At 38.6% G+C, this 23,948-nt stretch overlaps 1 protein-coding gene across 4 annotated transcripts in view; it reads right to left on the reverse strand.

Annotated features, from left to right (window-relative positions):
* The window catches only part of LOC111232721 (LIM domain-binding protein 2), a 99,587-nt gene that overhangs the window by 74,598 nt on the left and 1,041 nt on the right, over positions 1–23,948 (reverse strand). For all 4 annotated transcript variants that reach the window (XM_022760356.1, XM_022760355.1, XM_022760354.1 and 1 more), the window contains exon 2: positions 1,827–1,929. In XM_022760356.1, coding sequence (XP_022616077.1) covers positions 1,827–1,929 — 103 coding nt within the window. The remainder of the gene's footprint in view (positions 1–1,826; positions 1,930–23,948) is intronic.

Here is a 23,948-nt window from a genome sequence, read left to right on the forward strand (position 1 = left end):
AGTTCTTTGTTATTGTAGTTGGGAACAAAACACCATATATTTGCCAAATTTATCTGAAATGACACAAATACAGATTTTGATTTAAAGTGAACTGATGAAAGCTGCTAAATGTTTTATTATGTTTCTATGAAGTACAAATCTTTAGCTTGCTGTTAGTATTGCACAAGACTGAATTTCAAGCTTGGCGACTGGATGTTTTGTTATGGAAAGGTTCCTTGAAATTAGCAGTTGAATTCTCTCTTTGCATCTTTATGTAAACAGTGATATACATTTGACTTTTTAACCTAAGAGCCTATATTGTAAGGTGCCCGCTCATCTTTTTTCTGATGACGCTACGAGGAGACATTCATGTCCATCCGAGCTTTGAAATGCTCAAATTGTCAGTCACCAACAGTGTCACTCGGCAGAATGCAGAAAATGCAGAAAATGAACACAATCCTTACATCCGCAAGTCTGCAAGCTTGACATGACTTCTTTAACTTCACAACTCTACCGGGAATAAAACATGTACAATACAGGTATGGCATCAGATAGTTCTGCATTCTTCTAGGTGCTAAGACACCAACACACTGTCACCATTATGACCTTTCACTAAAGCAGTGTTTTGTGAAGTGTCTAAATACATATATACCCACTAACTTACCTATTTTTCAGACTGTTGTTACATTTACATCTCTATTTAGAAAGCACGGGCCACAGTAGATCTGTGATGAGATTTTCATTAGGAGGTCACCAGGAGTTACGTGTGATGTTGCACTAATGTTCCACAATCACAAACACAGATAAAACTATTGTTAGAAGAGGGAGAGATACCAGTTTTCTCACTGACAGACACTCGGTAGAGTACAATGCAGACATGTTTGTCTCAATCTTTACTGGAAAAGTCCACACATTTGATTCTAAAAGGTGTTAAAAGGCATTTTGGAAATTGTGGGTAATCAATAAGTTAACTGGAAGTAGAAATAGCAGGTTGAAGCAAAGTGGAAATACCAAATAACTCAACAACACAGAGTGAGGTATCTGAGAACATTATGTTGGTTTGTCCTTCATAGCCACTGATAAACTAAAAAAGACTCTGTGACAGACTCTTTTTCTCAGAAACATGTTATCAACAGGCTCCTGATTTGAGTCCATTCCAAGAAAAATGAAACTGGAACAACAGAATTTTATACAAAATATTTTTTAAAAATTACAATTAGTGGCAAACATTCATGTTTTCCAAAACAAAGTGCCACATTCAGGAGGCACAAAGAGCAAAGAATCACCTGTCTTTTTTTGAGTAACACAGGCATTGCTGTTTCTGGAAGCAGAGCACCCAACAACTCAGGAGGGAGGAGAAGCACACGTGTTTCTTATGAACTCAATGGCTGTGACTAAAAGCACTCCCCATTTACTATATAGGGCACAATATTTATCCTCTGATATTTTATTGGAGCGTCTAAATTTTTAGTGTGACATTCATGCACCATATAGTGCCCACAAAAATTCCCACAATGGAATGAAAAAAGTTCGGCATGTACGAGTACTATACTTTCTGCTGCCAAACCAACAATAAAATGCTATAAAGTAAACTACTGAGTGTCTTCCACAGAGGGAGGGAGAAGTGAGTGAGTGAATGAGGGAGGGATTTTAGACACGGCCAACAGCTGAAAAAAATCCTGCACACCTGAATGTATGACAGCAGGTGTGTGGTAAGTATTTGCATAAAATATAACAATCTGGTGATTCATATTTAAACTCACCTAAAGAATAAGTAGTTTAAACCACACTAATGGGTTTCAAACACGTAAGTAATGCGGCCATAATGATTTCAAGAGGAGTCTTACTGTATCTCTTTGGTCCATCTTCGAGGCAGAAGGAGAGCGTTAGAGTGGCGTCCTCCTCAAAAAACTCTGTAGCGAAGGCGTCCCACCACAAACTGTCGCTTTCCTGTGTGGGGACAAATAGAATCAGGTCATTAAAACAGGTACACGGAAGCAGGACTTGCTCTTTATGAAACACTTCTATTTGTCATCTTTTGAAAAGAATAACTGACTTCAGTTCATCAGCATCTCTAAAATATGCACTGTGTAAAAGCATGTCACTTCAGTTACCATCCAGGTCTCTGAAAGGACCACGGGTCGTTTCAGTTAGATATGAAACTCCTCATTTTCTTCTATTATTTAATAACCCGGTGAATTTCCTTTATCCAGGTTGATGCTCTTGTGTTGTTGGATTTTTTTTTTTTTTTTAACATAAATTCAATACTGATCCATTGTGATAAGACAAAGATATTGTGGCTATGCAGGCTTTGTATGAGACGAGATAAAAAAGAACATTGTTTTTTGATATATGAAGTCAGCAGTGCAGGGCAACTATTCCCTTTATTGTAGATTGGTTTGTTTGTTCCTTTTCATTAAAATGAATTTCATGAGCTTTATTTAAATCACAGTGTTTACATTTGAGTTCACAAAGTGCTTCAACGATCAAGTATGAACAGTGAAACAGTCCAATGCATTATACGTTTAAAACAAATTAGGACAGGGCCATAAAAAGACATCACAGAGTGGAAGGATACGAACAAAGGGCTAACAGCTACAAAAATAAATAACGAGCATATGAAAATGAGTCTATAAATCAGCTTTTAAAAAGTGATCTCAGAGAGGAGGCTGGCTGCTGGCCTAAAAGCTTCCAATACGGGTCGATGTAAAGCCAAAGCCTGGTAACACCCTTTACTTTTCTTAAGCTTAGACTTTGGGAGAGCCTTGCCTGAGGCTCCTACAAGTCTGAAACACAAGCTGAGGTCCGACAGCTTTACAATTCACTGCTGCCTCTACTTTTCACAGCAGGTGAGGATACCTTTGGCTTGTACCTTTAACCGTGCTATTATCATCATCATCATCATTATCACTATTACTACTATTTGCAGTTGTACTAATTTTCTTTCAAGTATCAATGAAAGTAATTCTTAAAACTTAAACTGTAGTAGTGGTTGTAGCCTAATTATTACAGTATCATTAGGAGTAGCAGTAGGAATAGTAATTGTAGTATAAGTCACAGCAATACCGATTGTACCAGTTGTTTTACTAACTGCATTAGCAGCAGTAAAGGTAATAGCATTATCTGTAGCTTTAACTTATTACCAGATGTGGTTGCATTGACCATAGATGTAGTAGTTTGTGTATTAGTAATATTAGTAATAGTAGTAGAAATTTTGATTCTAACACTAGCAGTAGGCTATTAGTAGCAGCTAAAATATAAGTGGTAAGATGACAATCCAGAGCTAATAGAAGTATTAGTATTTACAAGAGTAATAATTAATTGTCATTTATCGTTATACTATTATCATTAGTAGTAGTAGCACTAATTGTTATACTAGCAGTAGGCCATTAATAAAAGCTCCATTAAGAGTAGTTATAGTAAGAACTCTGTGAGGAAACACATTCATGTAAATCTCTTTGCCCTGAAATGATTCCTTTAACAGGCGTTCACCCTCTTCCCCCACCTCACTAAAACCCCTGATAATGTTGGCCCTCTCCCCCTGCCCTCTCCCTGCCCTCCCCCCTCCACCTAACAACGTTCAACTGATGCTAATTTCCTCTGACACGTTATGACATATCACCACGTTTCATTCTGTGCTGGGCTGAGGGATGGCAAGCACTTCCCAGATGTTGACAATTAGCGTTGTCACCATCGAGCAGTGTCAAGCACAATAAGCAGCGACTGGGGCGCCCCGCAGGTCAATGTGTCTCCAACACAATGAGTCTGATGCAAGGAGGAAAAGATGTGGTGAACCTGGTCTTTCACACAGCTGGTCAATCAATAGGTGATCACGAGTTAGTGATGGGGTCTTTTGACCGGCCACCCATCAGCTGAACTGTGGACTACAGACTGAACCCAGACTTTTACTTTTGTACCTTTTAAAGACATTTTAGAGGACTGAGGTTTGTTGCTGGTGGAAAGATCAAGTGAGGTTGAATTGTTAAGTTCACATTTTTCCAAAACTCTACCAACAAGAATCAGATTTTATGCTACTGGCTGCAATCTCTGCTGGAAAACATTTAATTTCAAATTTATATTTTAAATCATTCAGTATTTTTCTCAAAATTAGGAGCATCCATTTTGTTCAAATAAATAAAAGTCTGCCCCCCACAGATGATATTGTGGACTGTTATGAGATACATCCTTGTTCCAAGACAAGCTGCAACTAATGAGTATTGTCATAATTAAGTAATCTCTTAATTAGAGCTGTAATTATTAGTTGATTAATTGATTAAGCTAATTGTCAAAATTTTGATATGTGAAGTCATTTTTCAAGCAACCAAAAAAATGACTGTTTTCAGCCTCTAAAATATAAAGATTTCCTGTTTTTCTCAGTTTGTTTCATAAATATAAATTGAATATTTTGGGGTTTGAACTGTTAGTCAGACAAAACAAAACATCTGAAGACGTGAGCTTGGACTCTGAGAAACTGGGGCTGGACTTTATCATTATTTTCTTACATTTTATGGACAGAATGATTAATTGATTTATTGAGAAAATAATTAACTGATAACGAGAAAACAAAGGTTATTTGCAATCCTATGCTTGATTATCTTTTTGATTGACAATCACAATTTCTGAGAGCCCAAGATGACATCTACAAATTGCTTGCTTTGTCTGACCAACAGTCCAAATGTATTACTGTAGTGGACAACAGTAAATTTACAATGATGTAAAACAGAGAAGCAGCAAGTCCTCACAATTAAGAAGATGGAGGCAGCAAATGTTTGGCCTTATTGCTTAAATAATTGATTGTCAAAATTGTTGTCATTTAATTAAAACTGGTAAGCAACATTTTAATTAAAGTTTTATAAAAACTAAAGCAGTGAAACGGCATGTATGCTCTTTGTATACCTGAATTTAGCCTTTTTTTTTCTTAAAGCAAATGTTCAGCACCTCAACACTGAGCCAATCACACCAATGCTGCAAGTTTCACCAAAAACTGGACCGACTATGTCAGAAACATCATGTCTGGCATAGAAACGTTGACTTGTAATTAAAGCGCTCCCATTAGGTTGGTCATTCTATTTTGTAAGTTTAAATGCCAAAACAGTGCTTAAATGCATCACTCAGACTCACCGTAAAATACATTTATATATGAATACATGCAGGGAACCCTCTGTGCATGTGTGCACCTCTGGGATATGTGGTGTTGGCTGGAAGTGTACACACGTGTGTGTATAGCATGGAAACAAAACAATCTTTGCCTGAAAATCTTTATTTGAAACGGAAATATGACAGTCAAACACACACTACTGACCAGATGTCCACTGGGAATGAACTGCATAAGCTAGCGTGTCGTGAGTGTATGTGTGTGTGTGTTTGACTGACTGTGTCATACTGTGAGAATCAGCAGGTGTGAACAGCCAGCATGTGTGTGGTGTCTGTTTCATGTGAATACATCTATTTCAGAAAGACGGAGTGGAGTGACACACCAGGACAAAACAGAGAGAGAGAGAGAGAGAGAGAGAGAGAGAGAGAGAGAAAGAGAGAAAGAGAGAGAGAAAGAGACTGACTTTGGTGCTACTCAGCATTCAGATTCAGTTCAAGCCATAATCCAGTACTATTCAGGGGCGGGGACTCTGGGGATTGACAGTCAAGTGAAGGGTGAACAAGACACTCCACACACACACACACACACACACACACAGCAGCTCCCAACAATCTTGATGTGTGACCTGCTCTACACGATTTCTATACTAAAGCTATTTTTGATTAAACAAAAAAATTATATAATTCAGAAATCAAAACAGTTCTGTTGACAAAGAGAGCTGCAATGATTAGTCGAGTTATCGATTAGTTGATCGACAAAAAATTAACTGCCACAGATTCACAGGATCCAGCTTCTCAAGTTAGACAATTTGATGCTTTTCTTCTCCTTTTTTTCACTATTTTCTTACACTTTATACTCCAAACAATTAATTGAGGAAGTAACTGGTAGATTTACTGAAAATTAAAATAATCCGCATGGCAAATAAACACTATAGGATCTGTGTAGCTGTAAAGGATAACGCCAAATTCACATGACATGGGATGAGACGGGAAATATTTCCATGTTTAAGACTTGAGAGTGTTTATGTTATCCAGAACAAGTAAAGATGGATCAAAAAAATAATTCTATACACAAACAACTCAGCTCTATATACACGAAATCTGCATCTAATTACCATGTTCATTATTCATAAACTGGTCATTACGATAACCCTGATATGACGTGAAGACAGCATGAGGATGGCAATGTGTTAGTACATCTCTTATTTGTTTCTAACTTCTCTATCCTGTCTGTTTGCTCCTACTGAAGATATAAATACTTCATTCAGTCACTCATTATGGTTTAATTTTTTGGTGTTAAAAAACAGCTGAGCACTGTAGTTTTAAGAAAACTTTACTCAAACAGAAGTAAATAATGTATTTGTTATGGATATCCGGTCATGGGTTAAAACACATTTAGTGCTTTAGTTAGTATGTGGAACAGAGAACATGAGGACTAAAGATTCTTGAATTTTTTTTAATACTTGAAGATTGTAAGGCTGTCACAAACTTCAAGAATTATTCGACCACAATCTCTAAGATTTGTTTCATAAACCTCAGACTGATAAGAAATTACCACTTAGGACTACAACTAACAATTATTTTAAATGTTGATTATTATCTTGACTAACCAATTAATGGTTTGATCTATTACAAGTCAGAAAATTGTGAAAAATATCAGTTACCCTGGGCTGGTGGTGACATCTTCAAATGTCTGGTTTTGTCCAGTCAAGACTCCAAAACTGTGTTGGTATTAAAATTAAAATCATATAAAACAAGGGGGGAAAGCAGCAAATTGTGCATTTGAACCAGGAGATGTTTTGTGTTTTTTGCTATAAAAGTGACTTTAATGATAAATCAATTATTAAGAAATTAGCTGATGAGTTTTGTCAGTTAGCTTATCGATTAATCAGCTCTATTGCTATTTATACTGCAATCACAAATTGTACCACCAGCATATTTACCTCAAAATGAAACAGTAAAATTTGTGATATTTTACCTACGAAAAGAAAACCCACACAATGTATATTCTACAACTACTGCGACCAACTTCATAGTAAAGCACTGCATCATTAGCAAAGCCAGTTTCACCACAGAAACGTCAACTGACCGTTACACACAGATATGGCGGTGCATTAAGCTAACACAGCCACCTTGCTAGCTTACAAACACTCACTTTCAAACATATTAAAACTACGTAAAACGTCGTAACATCATAAAATATCGAACACATTATATGAGGAAATACCGACTAACCTTGTGCTTTTAACAACCAGGTGCCAAACAAATCCCAAATACGACATTTTTAAAATAAAAAACCTGATATTTATCTTCACTGCCTCCCGCTGTTTACCTGCGCGTTTACACTTCCTTCCGCCGTCATTACACCTTCAAAATAAAAGCTCCAAATATCAAACGTTCACTAAAATGACGATTCGGGTTTTAAAATTTTGGGAGGACCAGTCAGTGTTGATATTCTACTACAGTAGTGCAAATTTTTTGATTAATCAAATTATGGAGAAACTGAAACTGGAGAAACCATTTTGTTACTGTGGCCAGTGGATGAAAGGAAGTACATTTTAAATAGGTACTGTACTTAAGTAGTTAAAATTAGCTCCACCTCCAGTAATAAAATGCGGTTTATACAGCAATGCATCAGTATTAATAATCTTATTAAAAAATTATAAAATTACACTCTGAGAAGAGCCACTGACTCATGAGGACTCTTCTTTGAAACCTCCATTACATTTTGCTTTTTGTACCTCTACTTAACTGAGTATTTGTATGGATCCGTATTTCTACTTTTACTTGTCTATGGCAAAGAAGAATAAGATTTATCAGGCTATGACCACACAGGCAATACTAGTTAGTTATTGATTCTGGTTTCATGGGATTTGTTGCCAATGACAAAACACAAAATATCGCCAGCCTTATCCTTTAATTTCAGCAGCTTCACGTTTTGTGGTGCCAAACACAGAACAGTATTTCACCTGAACGACTCTGTTGAACTTTCCCTGCTGCTAAAACAAGTTGGAGGATTTCATGAATAAGCGTGATCCCCGTTTTGACACAAACTGCCTGGATTTAGTGCTGGAGATAAATTTTTCGAGTGCTGTCATCCTGAGGGCTCCCATCACTCTGTTTTATAGACTCCGGTATTCATTAAGCTTCCTCTTACTGTTTTAATGAAAAGTGTTTTAGTTAAGCCCCCACTTCTCTGTTTTACAGAATACTGTCTTCTTTAAAATCCCCCTTATTCACTTTTACAGGAGAGGGTTAGTTAACCTCCCCCTCATTCTGATTTAAACAGTGTTTCACTCGCACTGACTTCACTTCTGCTTTGCACTATGGCATCTTTGCTATACTCACCTTTACTATTACTTTCAAATTATTTCTCTCTGTGCCTTTCCCACATCGTGTTCAACCATTTTCCTTAAACTGAGCAATTTTACAAAATAATATTTCTGCTCTAACTCAATGTAGTTAATTTTGGTATTCTACTGATATTTGGCTCAGGCCTAAATCCAACCAAAACAATAAAGAGTATTTCACAAAGAGCAGAGCTGACAGCGGTGTGTCTATTGTCTTGTCTCCATTAGCTCTGCTCAGCCCAGCAGGGTTCAACCATAGATGATATGGTTTAGTTTCTGTCTCTGTTGAAAAGCCTCCCACCCAGACAACAGAGGAATCTGAAAATAACAAGCACATTTCATGCGACATGAACAGCATTTAGTTTCAGCATTCACAACAATAAAACAAACAGCACTTGGCAGTTTCATTGCACTTCTCCAAATCACTTATTTTATAAATTTAATACACATTTAGAAGCGCTACCTAATAAAGCGAAATGTTGCTCAAAACTTTTCCATTAAAACCAGGGAAAGTTCCATTTAGAGTCAGTAACCATTAATCCTCCAAACTGGAGCTTTTGGGCAGCGCCTCGCCAAGTTGTGAAACGTGGCTGGTTGAGCCATGGACAGGCCAGGTTTGGCCCGGATCTAAAGACAGAGGAGAAGCTGGATCAGAGCCAGGCGGGCTGCAGAACAGCTAAAGCCTGGCCAGTGGATACAAGCCATATGAATCCTCTGGCTAGAGCTGAACCCCCCACACTGGAGGCTCATGGTGCTATGAATGTTGCCTTCAATTTCAATCCCTCAACTACAGCAGAAAATGTTCAGAGCTTTACTTTTATTCTGTCACTGGTAGCAGGTTATAAAATTGTAAATGACATATATTTACTATGAAAAAAAGAAGCCTCCACTGGTCCGTCTTCCAATATCCTTTCTTTGTTTTATCTCCGCCTGTCTCTCCTCACATCCACCTCCCTCTCTCCGCCTGTCTCCTCTATCCTCTCTGCTGCTGCTCACTGACAGACAGCGTCCTGCCTTCAATTACGCCCGCGGACTCTCTGACGAATCACGTGGCGTGACGATGTTTGTTGTCAAATGCTACAAATCAGGCCAACTCTGAGGGACCCGAGGTGAACTGACATGGTCGCAGCCGTGACGGCCGTCAGCCGATAAGGCTCTATTGATTCAAACGGATCGCACCCCATCTGAGGGGGATTTATCAATGTGTCAATTGCCCACTAGCCAACCACAAATCACCAGCGCTGGCCAGGCCCCAGGGATTTACAGGAAATCCAGAGGATTGGAGGGACAGCATAGGGAGGATCCTCAGTAAATAGCAACAGAGCTCAGGGTTAAGTCCTTGCATATAGAAATGTCCATACAGGATGGATAGTTAGATGACACAGTGCGGGAACAGAAACACAAAGAGAAGTTTTACTGTGTATAAAAGCACACAAAAGGCCGCTGTGTACTGCATGTAAACACAAATATACTCAAATACTCATGCTTTATGTGGAGTGCAGCCATCTTTATTCACTGTTTAGAAATTGTGTGCATTCACACACAACACAGCCACATAAAAGAAGACCACAGCTTTCTCTCCCTAGCCCCATCTTTCTAACAGTCCATAAACCACTAATGTCTCTATGTTTAACATGAACCATTTTCCCAGCAAGCTTTTGTTAGCCTGTATTTTTTCGCCGTTGCTTCCAGCCTCTTGTGGGAGAAAAGCCTCCAAGAGTGTAGGCGTGTCTGGGGCCTGACCTTGGAGAATTACCAATGTCTGAAACCCCATTCAGCTCCTGAATAGCATGTAGCCCAACTGACTGGTGGGCCAAGGAAGTTTTACTGTTGTCAAAGATTCAAACAGCTTCAGGTTATTGGGGAGCATAACAACTTAACAGAAGCAAAGACTCTCTACATGTTTGGGAGAGATCTTTGGCAAGGCGGATTACGTTTGATTGTACAGTGAAGGCCACTGATGGATAAAACATTTCCATTAGATGTGAAATAAAAGCAGTTCTGTGACAGCAACTTGACTGGAGGACACACTCTCCAACAAATGTATTTGATGTCACATTCTTAGAGAAAATCTAAAAAATCGAATTTTTACAAATTAATATTACATTTTTCGATATTCAATTAATTAGACTGATGCTGAATCAATAAGTTGTTTCATCAATTGGTTGATCGACAGATATTTCATCCAACATCAATTTCGATTGTCAATCATATAAGTTATTTAACAATCAAAAAAATGTCAGTTCCTGGATTCAGCTTTTTGAAATGTGAGGATTTGCAACTAATTAAATAACTTTGGTTTTTGGACTCTTGATTGAACAAAAAAAAAGCAATTTTATGATGTTAAGTGTTGATGTTAAGATGTTTGTTGAGTTTTGAGGGGCGTTTTTCAAAATTATTGGACATTAACAGATCAAACAAATAATTAGTTACTTTAAAAAAAACAAAACAATCACAAGCTAAAGCGATAATCAAAAATAATTGTTACAGCGCTAAACTTAATGTTGGTCCCATAAAAGACCAGAACATGAGACTGACTTTGCTGGCATATTTCAAGGTTTTTTTCCATCACCACAGGATGAAATCTGTGCAAAATAAATACCTAGAAAAAGGTGTTTGCAGAGAACCAAACCTTACCACACTGGTACTGTATCTATTAAAGGGTCCTTAGGATGACAAAGTACAAGAACCACTCCTTTAGACTACATAGACAACACCACTTTAATCATGTCAGAGTCAGTGCACACTAATGTCTGATACCTAGCGCAGCTTCATCCCCCTGGGTCTTAAGTGTTTTTATATAATGCAAACTTGAACATGTTGCTGTATTTGGCCACCTTACATCCACCAGCCAAGCATTATGCAAATGAAGAGAAATGAATGCAGCGGGGGGAAAAAAAAAAAAGTCATTGCCCTTCAGCAGTCACCTCACATTCACCAGGAATGAACTTTCTCCCTATAAATGAAGTCTGTGAAGAAGTTCCCACATTAGATTACATGTCTGCCAGTTTACTTAGGCACTGTTCCCATTTTCTCTCCCTCTCTCCCTCTGTTTCTTTTGGTGTCAGAAGTTCCAAGCAGCAGACAGAGACCACTGTTTGTGTTACTGTATAGATTCGGGGTCAAGGTTAATACACAGGAGTCGTTCGTCTGCTGTTTTAATGCAGCAAACATGCGTGACGAGAAGCTGTGCCACTGACTGCAGAGTGCATTCAACAGTGACTGATCACCACAGCAGCAATAATATCATTGTCCTGCTGAAGTGCCCTTGATCAAGATACACACTGACTGACCGACAAGTGAGACTCAAATAATTCAACATAATAATCAACAGAAAATGAATCGACGACTATTTTTATAGCTCGTGATAAATTAAGTAATTTATCGAGCGCCCTGCCAAACATTCACTGGTCCAAGTTTCAAAGTAGAGTTACAAAGTCTGTTTCTATGGGATGTGAGCACTTTAAACAGACTGATTGTTTTGTTTTTTTAACTTTCAGAAAAGAGTTTAAGACAAAACAATTCAATATTTTACAAGATAGCAAACATTAAATTCCTTTTTCTTCTAACTTGTTTATCATCTTGTGACCAATCAGATTCGCCTGTGATTCTGACCCATAATATGAGAGGATTTGCTGCGTTTCTCAGTTTTATGTAATAAAAAATTGAATATCTTTGGTTTAGGACTGTTGATCAGCCAGAACAGGCTGTTAGAAGATGTCACCTTGGGATCTGGAAACTTGTGCTGACATTTCTTTTACATTAAATGATTAAACAAATGATCAACTAAAAAGAAGACTGCATGATCACTGGCTGCAGCCCCACACCTGGAGCTTAGATATCCACATCTATTAATAATAGGAAAAAACTGAGCACAGGTTCAGTAAACACCCTAACTGCCTAAAAAGTGTCTCAGGTCAATAGAAACAAACAGAATTAAGTCAATATTAACATGGAAGACACAAGAGCAGGGCATCATGTTAAGTGTCAACAAATATCAATAAGGTGGAAAATACTAAAACCACAACAAAATGCATGAATGACAAAGCAGGGAAATACAATTATTTACCGCACCCATGAGAAATTACCATCAACAGGAAACTGAGGATAGAGGTTCTCACTTGGACACAGTAACACTATTCCACCAGTGTGGCCTGTATTCCCCACCGCTGAGCTAATTAGACCAATAAACAATAAGCACATGGCACACTTCCTCCCACAGCTTAACAAGAAGCTCAATCAATACTGGATTTCATCAAATCCGCTGATAGTGTTGTTCAGTTTAACCGAAGGCGCTCTGTTGTAACGTCGCCGCGTTGGCTCCTCGCTTTAACCACGTCCTCACCTGTTGCTCGTTGACTGAGGTAGTGCATATGACTCATGTATTAAATTATGTTTTGGACTCATCTGATAACCTTTTACAATCTTCTGATGGTCTCAGATTTCTATAACCGCTGCATTTTACTTGTTAAAATATTTAACAATATGAAAATTGTGGGCAAAAATGACGTGACTTAAACTAAAACGAACACATTTAAATTAAGACTTTCTACAGCGCTGAAAAACTGTTCCTTACTGTGCTATTTTCTGGCTAAAGAGCTAAATTTATGTGCGAGACTGAGCTCGTGTCATACTGTACATCAGGCAAGAGTGGCAGTGAGTGTGAAGCCAGTGAATTAGCATTAGTGTGATGTTCTATGAATGAGGGAATGATTTGTAATAACCACTATAAACCCACATCTTCTCTGTGCCAGTATTAGAATGGTGGAGGTCAGGGCCAGCTATAAAACAGCCCTCACGGAGCTGGTATGTATTCACTGTCTTGCTCATTGACACTTAAGCAGGGCGGATGCTTGGCTTCATGTAGGATGTTTCTGAAAAGAGCTTGTGACCGACTAAAGCATTGTCAGCTCACATTCATGCCTGGAGGATATTCTAACATATATACCAAAGAGCATGACTGCTCAGACACTGTTTTCTGACTAAATCTACATTAAAAGATAAATATGCACTCCACTCCCTGCTTATTCAGAACAGTTCATTTAAACTAATCTCACAGGAAAAACAGTAAACTACATCATAGTCAAACAGCTGATCACTAAAATGACGAAACAGCCAGAAACCTGCACAGAGAAGAGGCTGGCTCCTGCTGTAACTAACCTGAGGTACAGTACGTCTCCTGCACATTCACTGTATCTAGTGCTGAACTTCTTTTTTTTTTTTCTGCTCAATGATGAAATATTATAGGCTAAAATATTTTTCTGTTACGTGTACAGCAAAGGTTACACTTCTTTCTACACTCAAAAATCTTTTTGTTGTTTGTCTTCACTTAAGGTTTTAGCCTCAGTGGATGTTAATGTCTGTGTCTTGGTTGGTCCAGAATGAAATATCTCAACGTCAAATTCTACATAAACATTCACGACACCATTGAGGTCTTGTGCAAAACGTCTGGACAACTAACTATACATAAAATTTAATAAAGATATTCATGTCCCTTTCAGGATGAATTGTAATAACTCTGATGATCCCTGAACATCAGATCAAAACTTCAATGTATCCAGGACTTTGTTTGTTTACGACCAAAAACAATGACATTCATCCTCACTGGTGCTTTTTGTTTGCTACCATTTAGCAACTGTTAGCATGCTAACAGGTTAAACTAAGGTAGAGATAAACATTACACTGGCTAAACGTAAGCATGTCAGCATTGTTCCTTTGAGCATGTTAGCATGCTGATGTTAGCCTTTAGCTCAAAGCACTTCTATCTCCAAACAGCCTCACAGAGCCACTGGCATGGTTACAGATTCTTAGTCTCGTTTATTGTCTGATCCAAAACAGATTATAAACATTGGAGAAAGAAAATACCAACGATACGTCCCAAAAAATATGAGGGATGGCTGACAATAGCTAAATGGATTTATCATGGCCAAGAAAGGGCCGGAAAGCAGAGAATCCTTCAAAAAGAAAAATCTTGGAAATGGTCTTGGAAGTAGAAGACAACAATAAAGTGCTCTGCCATTCAAGGCTGCAGTAAAATGCAGGAATCTAGTTACTGTTATAAACTGCAGTTTTATGCCTTGTGTTTTATATCTACGGACACATCACTAGTTTTAAATACAACAATCCTGTTGCCAGGGTTCAGCGTCTCACTCACGGACAGAGTTGTTAGGATGCAAGGATCCAACCTGTGACCTCTCTGTTTCGAGACGGACTCTGTTAACACATCAGGGGCAGAGAACAACAGGACATAGACGGACTACAGGCCCGTCTGTCTTCTCTGTTATCTGAGCGACAGTGCAGCCTGGAAGGAACCATGGGAAAGGGCCAGGAAAAAGGTGGGTCTATTGTCCGAGTATCCTGCTGGATGTGACTGACGCTCATTGTTTGACCAGAGGTCCTTTTTTTTTTTTTTTTTTTTTTTTCATATGATTTTCTGGGAACATCCTCTCAGAGCATCTCACGTACAGTACGACATTACTGGACCAACACAGTGAAAATGAGACTCTAAACAGAGATCATATCCAAACCTGTGCAGATATCTTTTTAAAGTGTTTTCATTATATAATTATTATATGTGTACATTTAAATTTCATTTTAAAACTATTATCCCACGGATATTTTAAATTTAAAAGTAATTTACTGGATGTAAAACAACATAAAGAACAAACAAATACTATAATTTACTATAATGTAAAAATATATAATGTAAAGTTACACCAGTTTATCCCAGTTCTGACATGAAAACCTATATATATATATATATATATAGGTTAACCTGCATATATTTTATAACTTATAAAGCTTTTTGACAAAGCTTGTAGCACAGACATTAGATTTGAAATATATAAATAACTAAATGTTGTTTCTGTTATAGGTGTGAATCATGATTCACTTGAACAAGAATTTAAACTCTTTTGAAGGAGCCCTGTTTTATGTTGTTTAATAAAAGCCATGTGACCAATTAAAGATGCTGACGTGCTCCAGCTTCTTTGGTTCCCACGGCTGTGAGACTTCGGAATAGCTGGTTCTGCTTTCGACATATTTTGTAAGATTGGTTTCATATGCATTGTTTTTACAATAGTTAAATGGGCTTGTTTTAGTTGTTTTAGCTTTAGCTCTGCTTTTGGTCTCTGAAACTTTAGCTGCTAAATGCTCCACAACGTTCACCAGCTTTGACTGTGCCTGTCTGCCGTTGGGTGCGGAGCAGGTTGGTGCACAGCTGCCTGCTGCATCTGGAAAAACAACACCACGAGAGCGGTGAGAGTGAACCTAAACGCTAAAGTTGTGGTTCAGACAAAGGCTCTATGTAGCCGAGGGGAGCTGCAGATCCAGATTCAGATTCTCTGTAGATTCATCACTGCACACGACCTATTTCACACTGACACATTGGTGGTTGGTGTTACTATGGTTGTATTGGCAGCATGTTTTTTTCCTGTGTTGTTTCCTGTGACCTGAATGACCTCTATCACTAAGCATGGAAGACAAAACTAGTTTCCCGTCTGGAGGTTAATAAAGTTTTCTCATTATCCATCACTGTGGTCTGTAGAAACATAAATGACTGTCATCCACAGCTCGCAGTACGACAGGACAGTATTTCCACAGTTGTGTCTTAACTTGTGCACATGCAGTTTTCCTAAACTCAGTTTCCCTCAAAACAAAAAGAGTGAGTTTAATACATGATTCTATTCACTGGTTTTACACCAAAGAGCAGCTTTCTAAGGCATGAAATGATAAACAGGTAAAAAGTCATGACCAGACTTTTCTGCGGATAAGGTTACTTCTTCTTTTTCTTTTCAAAACTATCAGCCTGTCCGCTCACCTTTTAGCGGTATTATTCTTTAATTTAACGTGGGGGAGGTTGCCAGGGAGTTAACTAAGGGAAGCAGAAGCTAATGTGATTCAGTCCTTTCACTGACTGGCAGCATTATGAAAATATAAAATGTTTTTGTTTTTAATGTAAGAGCTCCGAGCAATGTTTTACGAGTCCACAAAGGCAGATGTCTCTTCATTGTCAATAAGGCTGTGAATCATAATAACAACACATATTAGAGACTAGAGAAATAAATAATAATGCTGTTTACTCGGTGAGCCAAGTAAATACCAAATGTTGTTGACTTATTTAAGACTTATTCTCCATTGTTTTGTTGTGTAATGTGTGGGAGGGAGCAGAAAGGTAGAGTAAATGTAACCAGTGTTTATCTGACTGAAAAATGATCTTTAATTTCAAACGTATTTGATCATTTAATGGACAGTGTTCAAATCAAATCAAATCTTTCATATTAACTAATTAATAAATTACATGCAAACTTTTCCAGGCTGATCTGGATCTGAACTGCAAAACAGCATCTAAACCAGGACAATACAAGAAGATCACACCTACAATATGCTTAACATTTACAACATTTACTAATAATTGATCTGAAAGCCTTTCAATCGGTTTACTTCATTAAAAAAAAAGTGATTACACCTCAGTTGTGACATCATTCGAAGCCTTTTCTACGATTCCTACAGTGGCCTGTTTTCCCTGATGGGAGATAAATCCAACAGTAATGGTTCAGATAAGGGCACCGTGATGTTCAACACCTTTCTGGTAATTACTCTCAGCCAGTTTCACACACACACACACACACACACACACACACACACACACACTGCAAAACTGTCCCTGCTATGAAGCACTTACATATAATGTTTGTCTGTCCAGTAGGAGTTTTGGACACATTTTAATTAGGGCTGCAACTAATGTTCATTTTGATTATCAATTAATTAGCCAGTTATTTTCCTGATGAATTGATTACTTGTTTGGTCTGTGTAAGGTTAGACAGTTAAATTTTCTAAACACATTTTCTGAAGCAGAAAGTGATCCCAGAAAAAAAAAACAAAAGCGCCTGTTTTCTCCGACCAACACTCAGTTTACTGTCACACGAGGCAAAGAAAAGCAGCAACTCCTCACAACTCCTCTTAAACGATTAATTGATTATGAAAACAGCTGCCAATTATTTTTTCTGTCGATCAACTGCTGATGTTTTCCAGCTCCGGTTTGGAAATCGCTCTCTACACAAAGCGACATCATTAAAACAGGGAGGGATGGGCCGCTCCTCTCTCTGGCACCCACACTTTGTGATTTCAGCCGACAAACAGGTGCATTTTTATGTGAAATCTTTTCTTATTTCGAACACTGAATGTGGCTCGAAGAGACTTCGCTATGAGACGGATGTGTCGCAGAGACGAAGCGATCGGTTGATTAGTCGATTAGTCAGCAACAGTTTTGAACCCTTTATGAACCCTTGTTTAAACATGTAAAGATTTGCTGCTTTTCTTCATCTTCGCCGTTTGACAAAACAAACAATTTGAATCAACTCGCTCTCTGAGAAAACCGTGGACATTTATCCCATTTTTCTGACCATTTAAAGGCCGAACAAACGACTGAGAAATAATCTTCAGATTAATTGATGACAAGAATACTCACTATTTGCCTTTTTTTTTTTTTTTTTATGCCTTGTGAAGTTAAACGTAGACTCTAACTAAAAGAAATCTCCTGGTGTGTTCTTGGCGCTTTGGTGGCTCATCTTTAATCCCTCTCTGTGAACCTTACAGCTCAGTGCCAACTTGACCTCTACATCATAAGCCTATTCATGTCAATCTGACATGTAGTGCTGATGGGAACAGATCCACTTTGCCCCTGACAGGAACAAGGGAATTTGCCATAATGAACACTCCAGTTCCTCCAGTTGCACAGTCGAGCCAATGAGTCAGGTCTGTGGGCCCATTTGAATAATGAGAATGAGACTAACTATGTGCAATAGACACAAGAATCCAATGAATGGCCTGTCAATCACTGCTACTGACTGCATGTCTATCCGCCGAGGAGGAGTGTGACCATTAGACCCACTGTCAGCAGCAGAGGAGAGGTTTTCCTGAATGCAGCCCTGTGGGTATTATTATGGTGCCTCCATTAAAATGCTTTTGTTTTCCTTCTGTTTCAACCCTCTGTGTTGTAGTTTTACTTACAGTGTTATTCTGTGTCCCCGCTCTCTGCCGCTGAATATTAATGTCTTCTATGCTAATGGCCTTACACCGGCTGAGGTCGACCAAGCTCCTCCTCTGAATGTTAATCCGCCGCCTCATTTGCATACGCTTAAGTGTCAAATTCCCCCACAAATCATCGCAGCTGCCTCCGTACGCCGGGGCCAGTGCCCCCCCGAGCGACAGCACAGAAACAATGTGGTCACACCGTATGCATAGCATCAAATCCACATCAAAGCCTGTTTAGATTGCCAGGTCACAGCGGGTTCACGTTGTGTAAAATGAAGGTAATGGGATAGCAGTCAGCCCGGTGCAGAAATACAGCCACGCAGGTAATAAGTATGAATGGAGCAGGTAATAAGGTTGGGATAGAAACAGACCCCGAGTCATCACAGGAGCAGGGCTGTTTAAGCTGCTGCACAGTTATCAGTTCAAAGGTGAGCGCTGATCCCAGACAAACACACAGGACTTGTTGTGTCGTTAGGTTTTATTCCTCCTTATTTCCATGTGTGCTTCTGGGGGCATGGCAGGTGAGAGGGTTGTTACAGAGAGCGAACAACAACAACAACAACAACAACAACAACAAAACAGTCCCTCAGCATCACAGCTTCAAAGTAAAGAAAAGAGTCTCACCTAAAAATAAAAGTATTTGTTTTGCCATTGAAGGCAACATGAAATCATAGTGAGATATTTCCATCTGCAGCGGACGTTGATGCAACACGTCATCGGTGTTAACGTTTCAAATCACAGTTCACTCATTTTCTCATAAATCATCATTAACTGATTAGAGGATCGACAGAAAACTACTTTGATAAGTGATGCAGCCTCTCACCTGTGAGACTTTGATGCTTCACTTCATGTGACTCTGAACTGAATTTCTTTGGGTCGGACAAAAAAAATAAACAAACAAGCGATTTAAAGACGGAAACTTGGACTTTAGGAAATGTTGATTGTGGAAAAATTGTGACCTCTCAGTACAATTCATCGATTATTCCAGAAAGTCCTCTGCAGATCATCAGCTGCAGGACCAAAAGCACCGTTCCCTTAGTAAAAGAGAAAACGATTTCACAGCTATTTCGACAATCGATTCATTGATTAAGTCATTTCTTCCCAATTCGGAGGATTTGCTACTTTGTATGTTTATATGTTCATGGGCCGATCGAGTCACTGATTCATTGAGAAAATAACTGGCAGATTAACTGATAATGAAAATAATTTGTCCTGATTTCACCTACACTATAGTAGAGCTGAGAGGATTAGGTGATTAATCCACCCGAACAAATCAGCAACTATTTTTAAAACTGAATCGTTGTTGTTTCTCTTCAGCAACAACCTCCGCTGAGCGAGGACTTGATGCTTTTCGGACTGCTGGTCAGACAAGACAAGACCGGGAACACGAAGGGAACTTCAGGAAGTGGTGATTGTGGAAAAATTCAGTATGTATTTCAGTTTTTTTTTTTTGTAACATTTTACAGATTAAATGATTCATGATGGAAAATAATCAGCAGATTAATCGTTAACAAAAACGAGTGTTAGTCACAGCCCTAATCATCATCATCATCATCATCATCATCATCATCATCATCATCATCACTGCAGTAGAGCTGAACGTTTAGTCGATTAGTCGGTCTTCAGAAAATTATTTGGCTACTAAATTAATAATCTGATCATTTATGTCATTTTTACAGAGAATTTACAGCGTTTCTCTGTTTCATATGATTGTAAATTTGGACAAAAACAAGAACACGTGACTTCGGGCGCAAGGACGGACATTTTTCCATTGTTTTCTGAGACTTTATAGATCACATGATTCACTGATCAATCAAGGATGTTATTAACAGTTAAACCGATAATGACAATAATCATCAGACGCAGCCACAGCTCTGTCCTACACGTTCATGGTTTTCACTCTGTGGGTTGCTGGCAGCGGATGTATGGATGAGAGAATGTCTACGGCCAAAAGTAAATTACAAAACATTACAAAACAGCCTCTCTAATGCACTGAACATCACGAAAATTTACTCTTAACCATCTATAATGGCACAAAAGCATCTGAGGGTGTATTTTTTTTTTCCTGGTAAAGTTAATTTCTCTGGCTTTTAAAATGATTCAAGAGACGAGAGATGCTGCGAACCCTGTCCACTTACAGTTCCACTCAATACAACAACCGTGCGCGCAAGATGTTGAATAAAAACAGAACATGTCTCTGTCTAATTCTAACAACTTGTTATTTCACTCCCAGAGGATTAGCTGCACCAAGCTTACGCTATAGACGTCACTTACACTCATACGGACTACACTTTCCTCCGGGGTAAGTAAGTCTCCTCCAAGTGTCAAGTCCTTGAGTCCTGTGCCTGCCAGTGCGAGAGGCAGTTGCACCACCAGCCAAGCAAATTCAAAAGCACACTCATGAATAAGACAAATGGAAGAATTTCTAACAGAGCGGTGACTTCAGTCGACTCCTTCAACACTTTTTCTCAAAGATGGTGTCATACTGAGGCTTAGTCAGTTCCCCTGTTAAAAAAAAAAAAAAAAACGGGAATGCAAACTATGGTGAGTCATTTTGCTTCGGTGGCCTGCCAGCGAGCACGATGTTAAGTACGCTCCGAGCTATTCTTATCCTCAACAATGGCAGTCCTTTCACGATATTAAGCATCTTTGCTCGGGTGATAATTCTGACAAGACTTGCTGTTTGCAAGCTTGAAATCTTTCTGACTGGATCAACAAAATATAGCAACGGACCCAGAGAAATAATGGCTTTAATACATCTCTTCATCCTGAAACCCAACAGAAGCGGTCGCATTGTATGTTCTCTGGATTTGTTTGACACACTTTCTGTCTTCGTCTGGATGTTTAAATAACACGAGGACATGAGGACAAGTCAAGGGATTCCCACCCTGGAGATCTTTAAGTTGTTTTATCATCTTGACACTCGATTTCCTGATTTAATGAGAACTGTTTATAAGCATGCTCTCGAACATGTTTCAGAAGGCTGACACAGAAAATGACCCATTTCTTCTGTGTGGGACCTCAGAGACCTTGGCTGAAAATTCAATGGATCTTCATGTGATCTATATCTGTGACCGGTGCTGACAGTAATGTAAAGGCAGCACTATCCCTCCTGAATCCAAAACAAGTCCATCATCTGTTATTAAGTGCTGTAACAGAGAGTTAAAACTCTCTGGGGTCTGACTGACCCCAAACATAAGCAGCATCACTATGCAGGGTAACGTACTGTACGCTATTTTCTAACAAAATAATCATATCTTTTCATGCATACCCCATTTAACAATAAAGGCATCAAATATTTCCTTATTTGGTGTAATAGCATTGCTTTATGTTCATTTCTGTATTTTGCAAAGAGAAGAATTACCACTTCAGTGCTTCTCTGCGTTTCGGGTTTTAATGAGGACGGAAAAAAGTAAAATTTAGAAACCGATGGAAATAATTTTATACATACAGCATTAGGATCTGTGTGCTCCCAAAACAACGAGGAAGTAAATTAAGCTAACAAACACAAAAGGATGTGGATCTGCACGTCCTGCTGTCAGCAAAACCTTGATGATATATTCAAGAAACTACCTATGAGCTGACTTTTACTCTCATCTTATAGGAGATGGACTTAGCAGCGGCTAAGCAGGAGAATGACCCCACCACCATCATCATCATTAAGGGACCAAAGGCTAAGCTCAATTTACAGGAAGTAAACAGCTTCAGTGAGTTTGCTTCATAAGGAAAGTCTGTCTCAGTGAAGGTGAAAGAGACTTTACATGTGAAGGTCTTTCTGTTACAATCTTCTTCCTTTGCAGCACAGTATTTTTTTTATTTTTACAGGCAGTAGGTTTGTGTGAAGTGATGGCCACAGATTTGCATCCATGAGGATAATTGCTATATAATTTTGTTAAAAGCCTGAACTGAGCTGCATGGCGCATCTGGATGCAAACAAATAGTAAAACTCGAGGCATTTATTTACACTCCATAAGACACTACTTCTTCCTCATTATATTCACCAGCTGCATTTTAATCAAACAATAACCACATCGCTAAAGAGACGACATATTATACACTCTTCATGCCGCCGAAGAAAGAAAGAAAAAGACGAGAAGGAGGATGAAGAAGATACGAACACCAACGGGAACAAAAACTAATTATATTATTATGCAATTATATAATTTAGTCTGAGGAGATGAAGGTAATGGTTTAAACTGACGCGTGTCTGTGTGATGTGTGTTTGTGAACCTCATCCATGTATGTTATCAATGGTGCGTTTGTTTGTGCTGCATACACATCCGGTTTGGTTAACACACGTGCACATGGTCCTGTGCATGTGTGTGCTGCATGTGTATGTGTGTGTGTGTGTGTGTGTGTGTGTGTGTGTGTGTGTGAGAGAGAGTGTGTGTAGTGATTGCACTTGGTGTCTGGGTATGTGTGGTACGGGAGTTGAGGTCCACTGGGGCTTGGACCACTCCGCATGAATAATGCATCACACTGGGCCGTTGCATCTCAGCAACATTGCTGTGGTCTGCTTAAAGTTGCAAGTTCCTCTTTGGGAAAGTCAGCATCATTCTGCAAGCTGCTGCAGTAACTCAGCTGGTAGTCTTGTACCAAAATCTGATTTCCAAAATGACTCCAAAAAATTTCTCATTAAATCATTTAATGGACATATTCATCCAAATCTCCTCCATTCTTAATGTCTCGGTGGGAATCAAATTCCTAAAAGCCTCCAACAGCAACCAGAGATAAGATTATTTAAAATATTAGGTATTTGTTCGAGCTGAAAATTCATCAGCAACTATTTTGATAATCAATGAACCGTTTAAGCATTTTTTTTTTTTTTTTTTTTTTTAGCAAAAATGGCAAAATTCACTGTTTCCAGTTTCTCAAATTAATATTTTCTGTTTTTCTAATTCGTCTGATAGTAACCTGAATCTTTGGTTAAAACAAATCAAAACATATTAACAGATCACCATGAACTCTGGGAACTTGTGTTTATGATTAACAATTAACGATTAATCATGTAATCGTGGCAGATTAATCGATAATGGAAAATAATCCTCAGTTGCAACATTTATAAAAAAAAGTGCTCCGTTAAGCTGCTAAAATCTGCTTGTTTTTGAGTTTCGATGCTGTCTATTCCCCCTGCAGATGCTTCACAACTTGACATGTCGAATGAACTTTTTATCTGCAGATTTACACATTTTGTGATCACAGAGCAGATGCTGAAAACAGATGCTTGCCATATAATTCACAGTGGGATCAGCAAAGGTTCAGACACAGTGACACTGAACGCCACACTCGCAACTCATTGAGGCATCAGGAAAACTGACATGAAGTTAATTCACCCCTCCTGCAATTATACTATGATCATCTTAATGTGCAGCCAGGGTCACTTTCATTGACAAAACTTCATCCAGACACAGTGTGATGAATCATAGATCAGAGATTATGTTGCTTTAACAGTGAAACCTGAAACTCTTCACCACTCTGGGCTAACTCTCT

This window comes from Seriola dumerili, unplaced genomic scaffold (genome assembly GCF_002260705.1).
Source record: "Seriola dumerili isolate Sdu_G_001 unplaced genomic scaffold, Sdu_1.0 BDQW01000331.1, whole genome shotgun sequence".
NCBI lineage: Eukaryota > Metazoa > Chordata > Actinopteri > Carangiformes > Carangidae > Seriola > Seriola dumerili.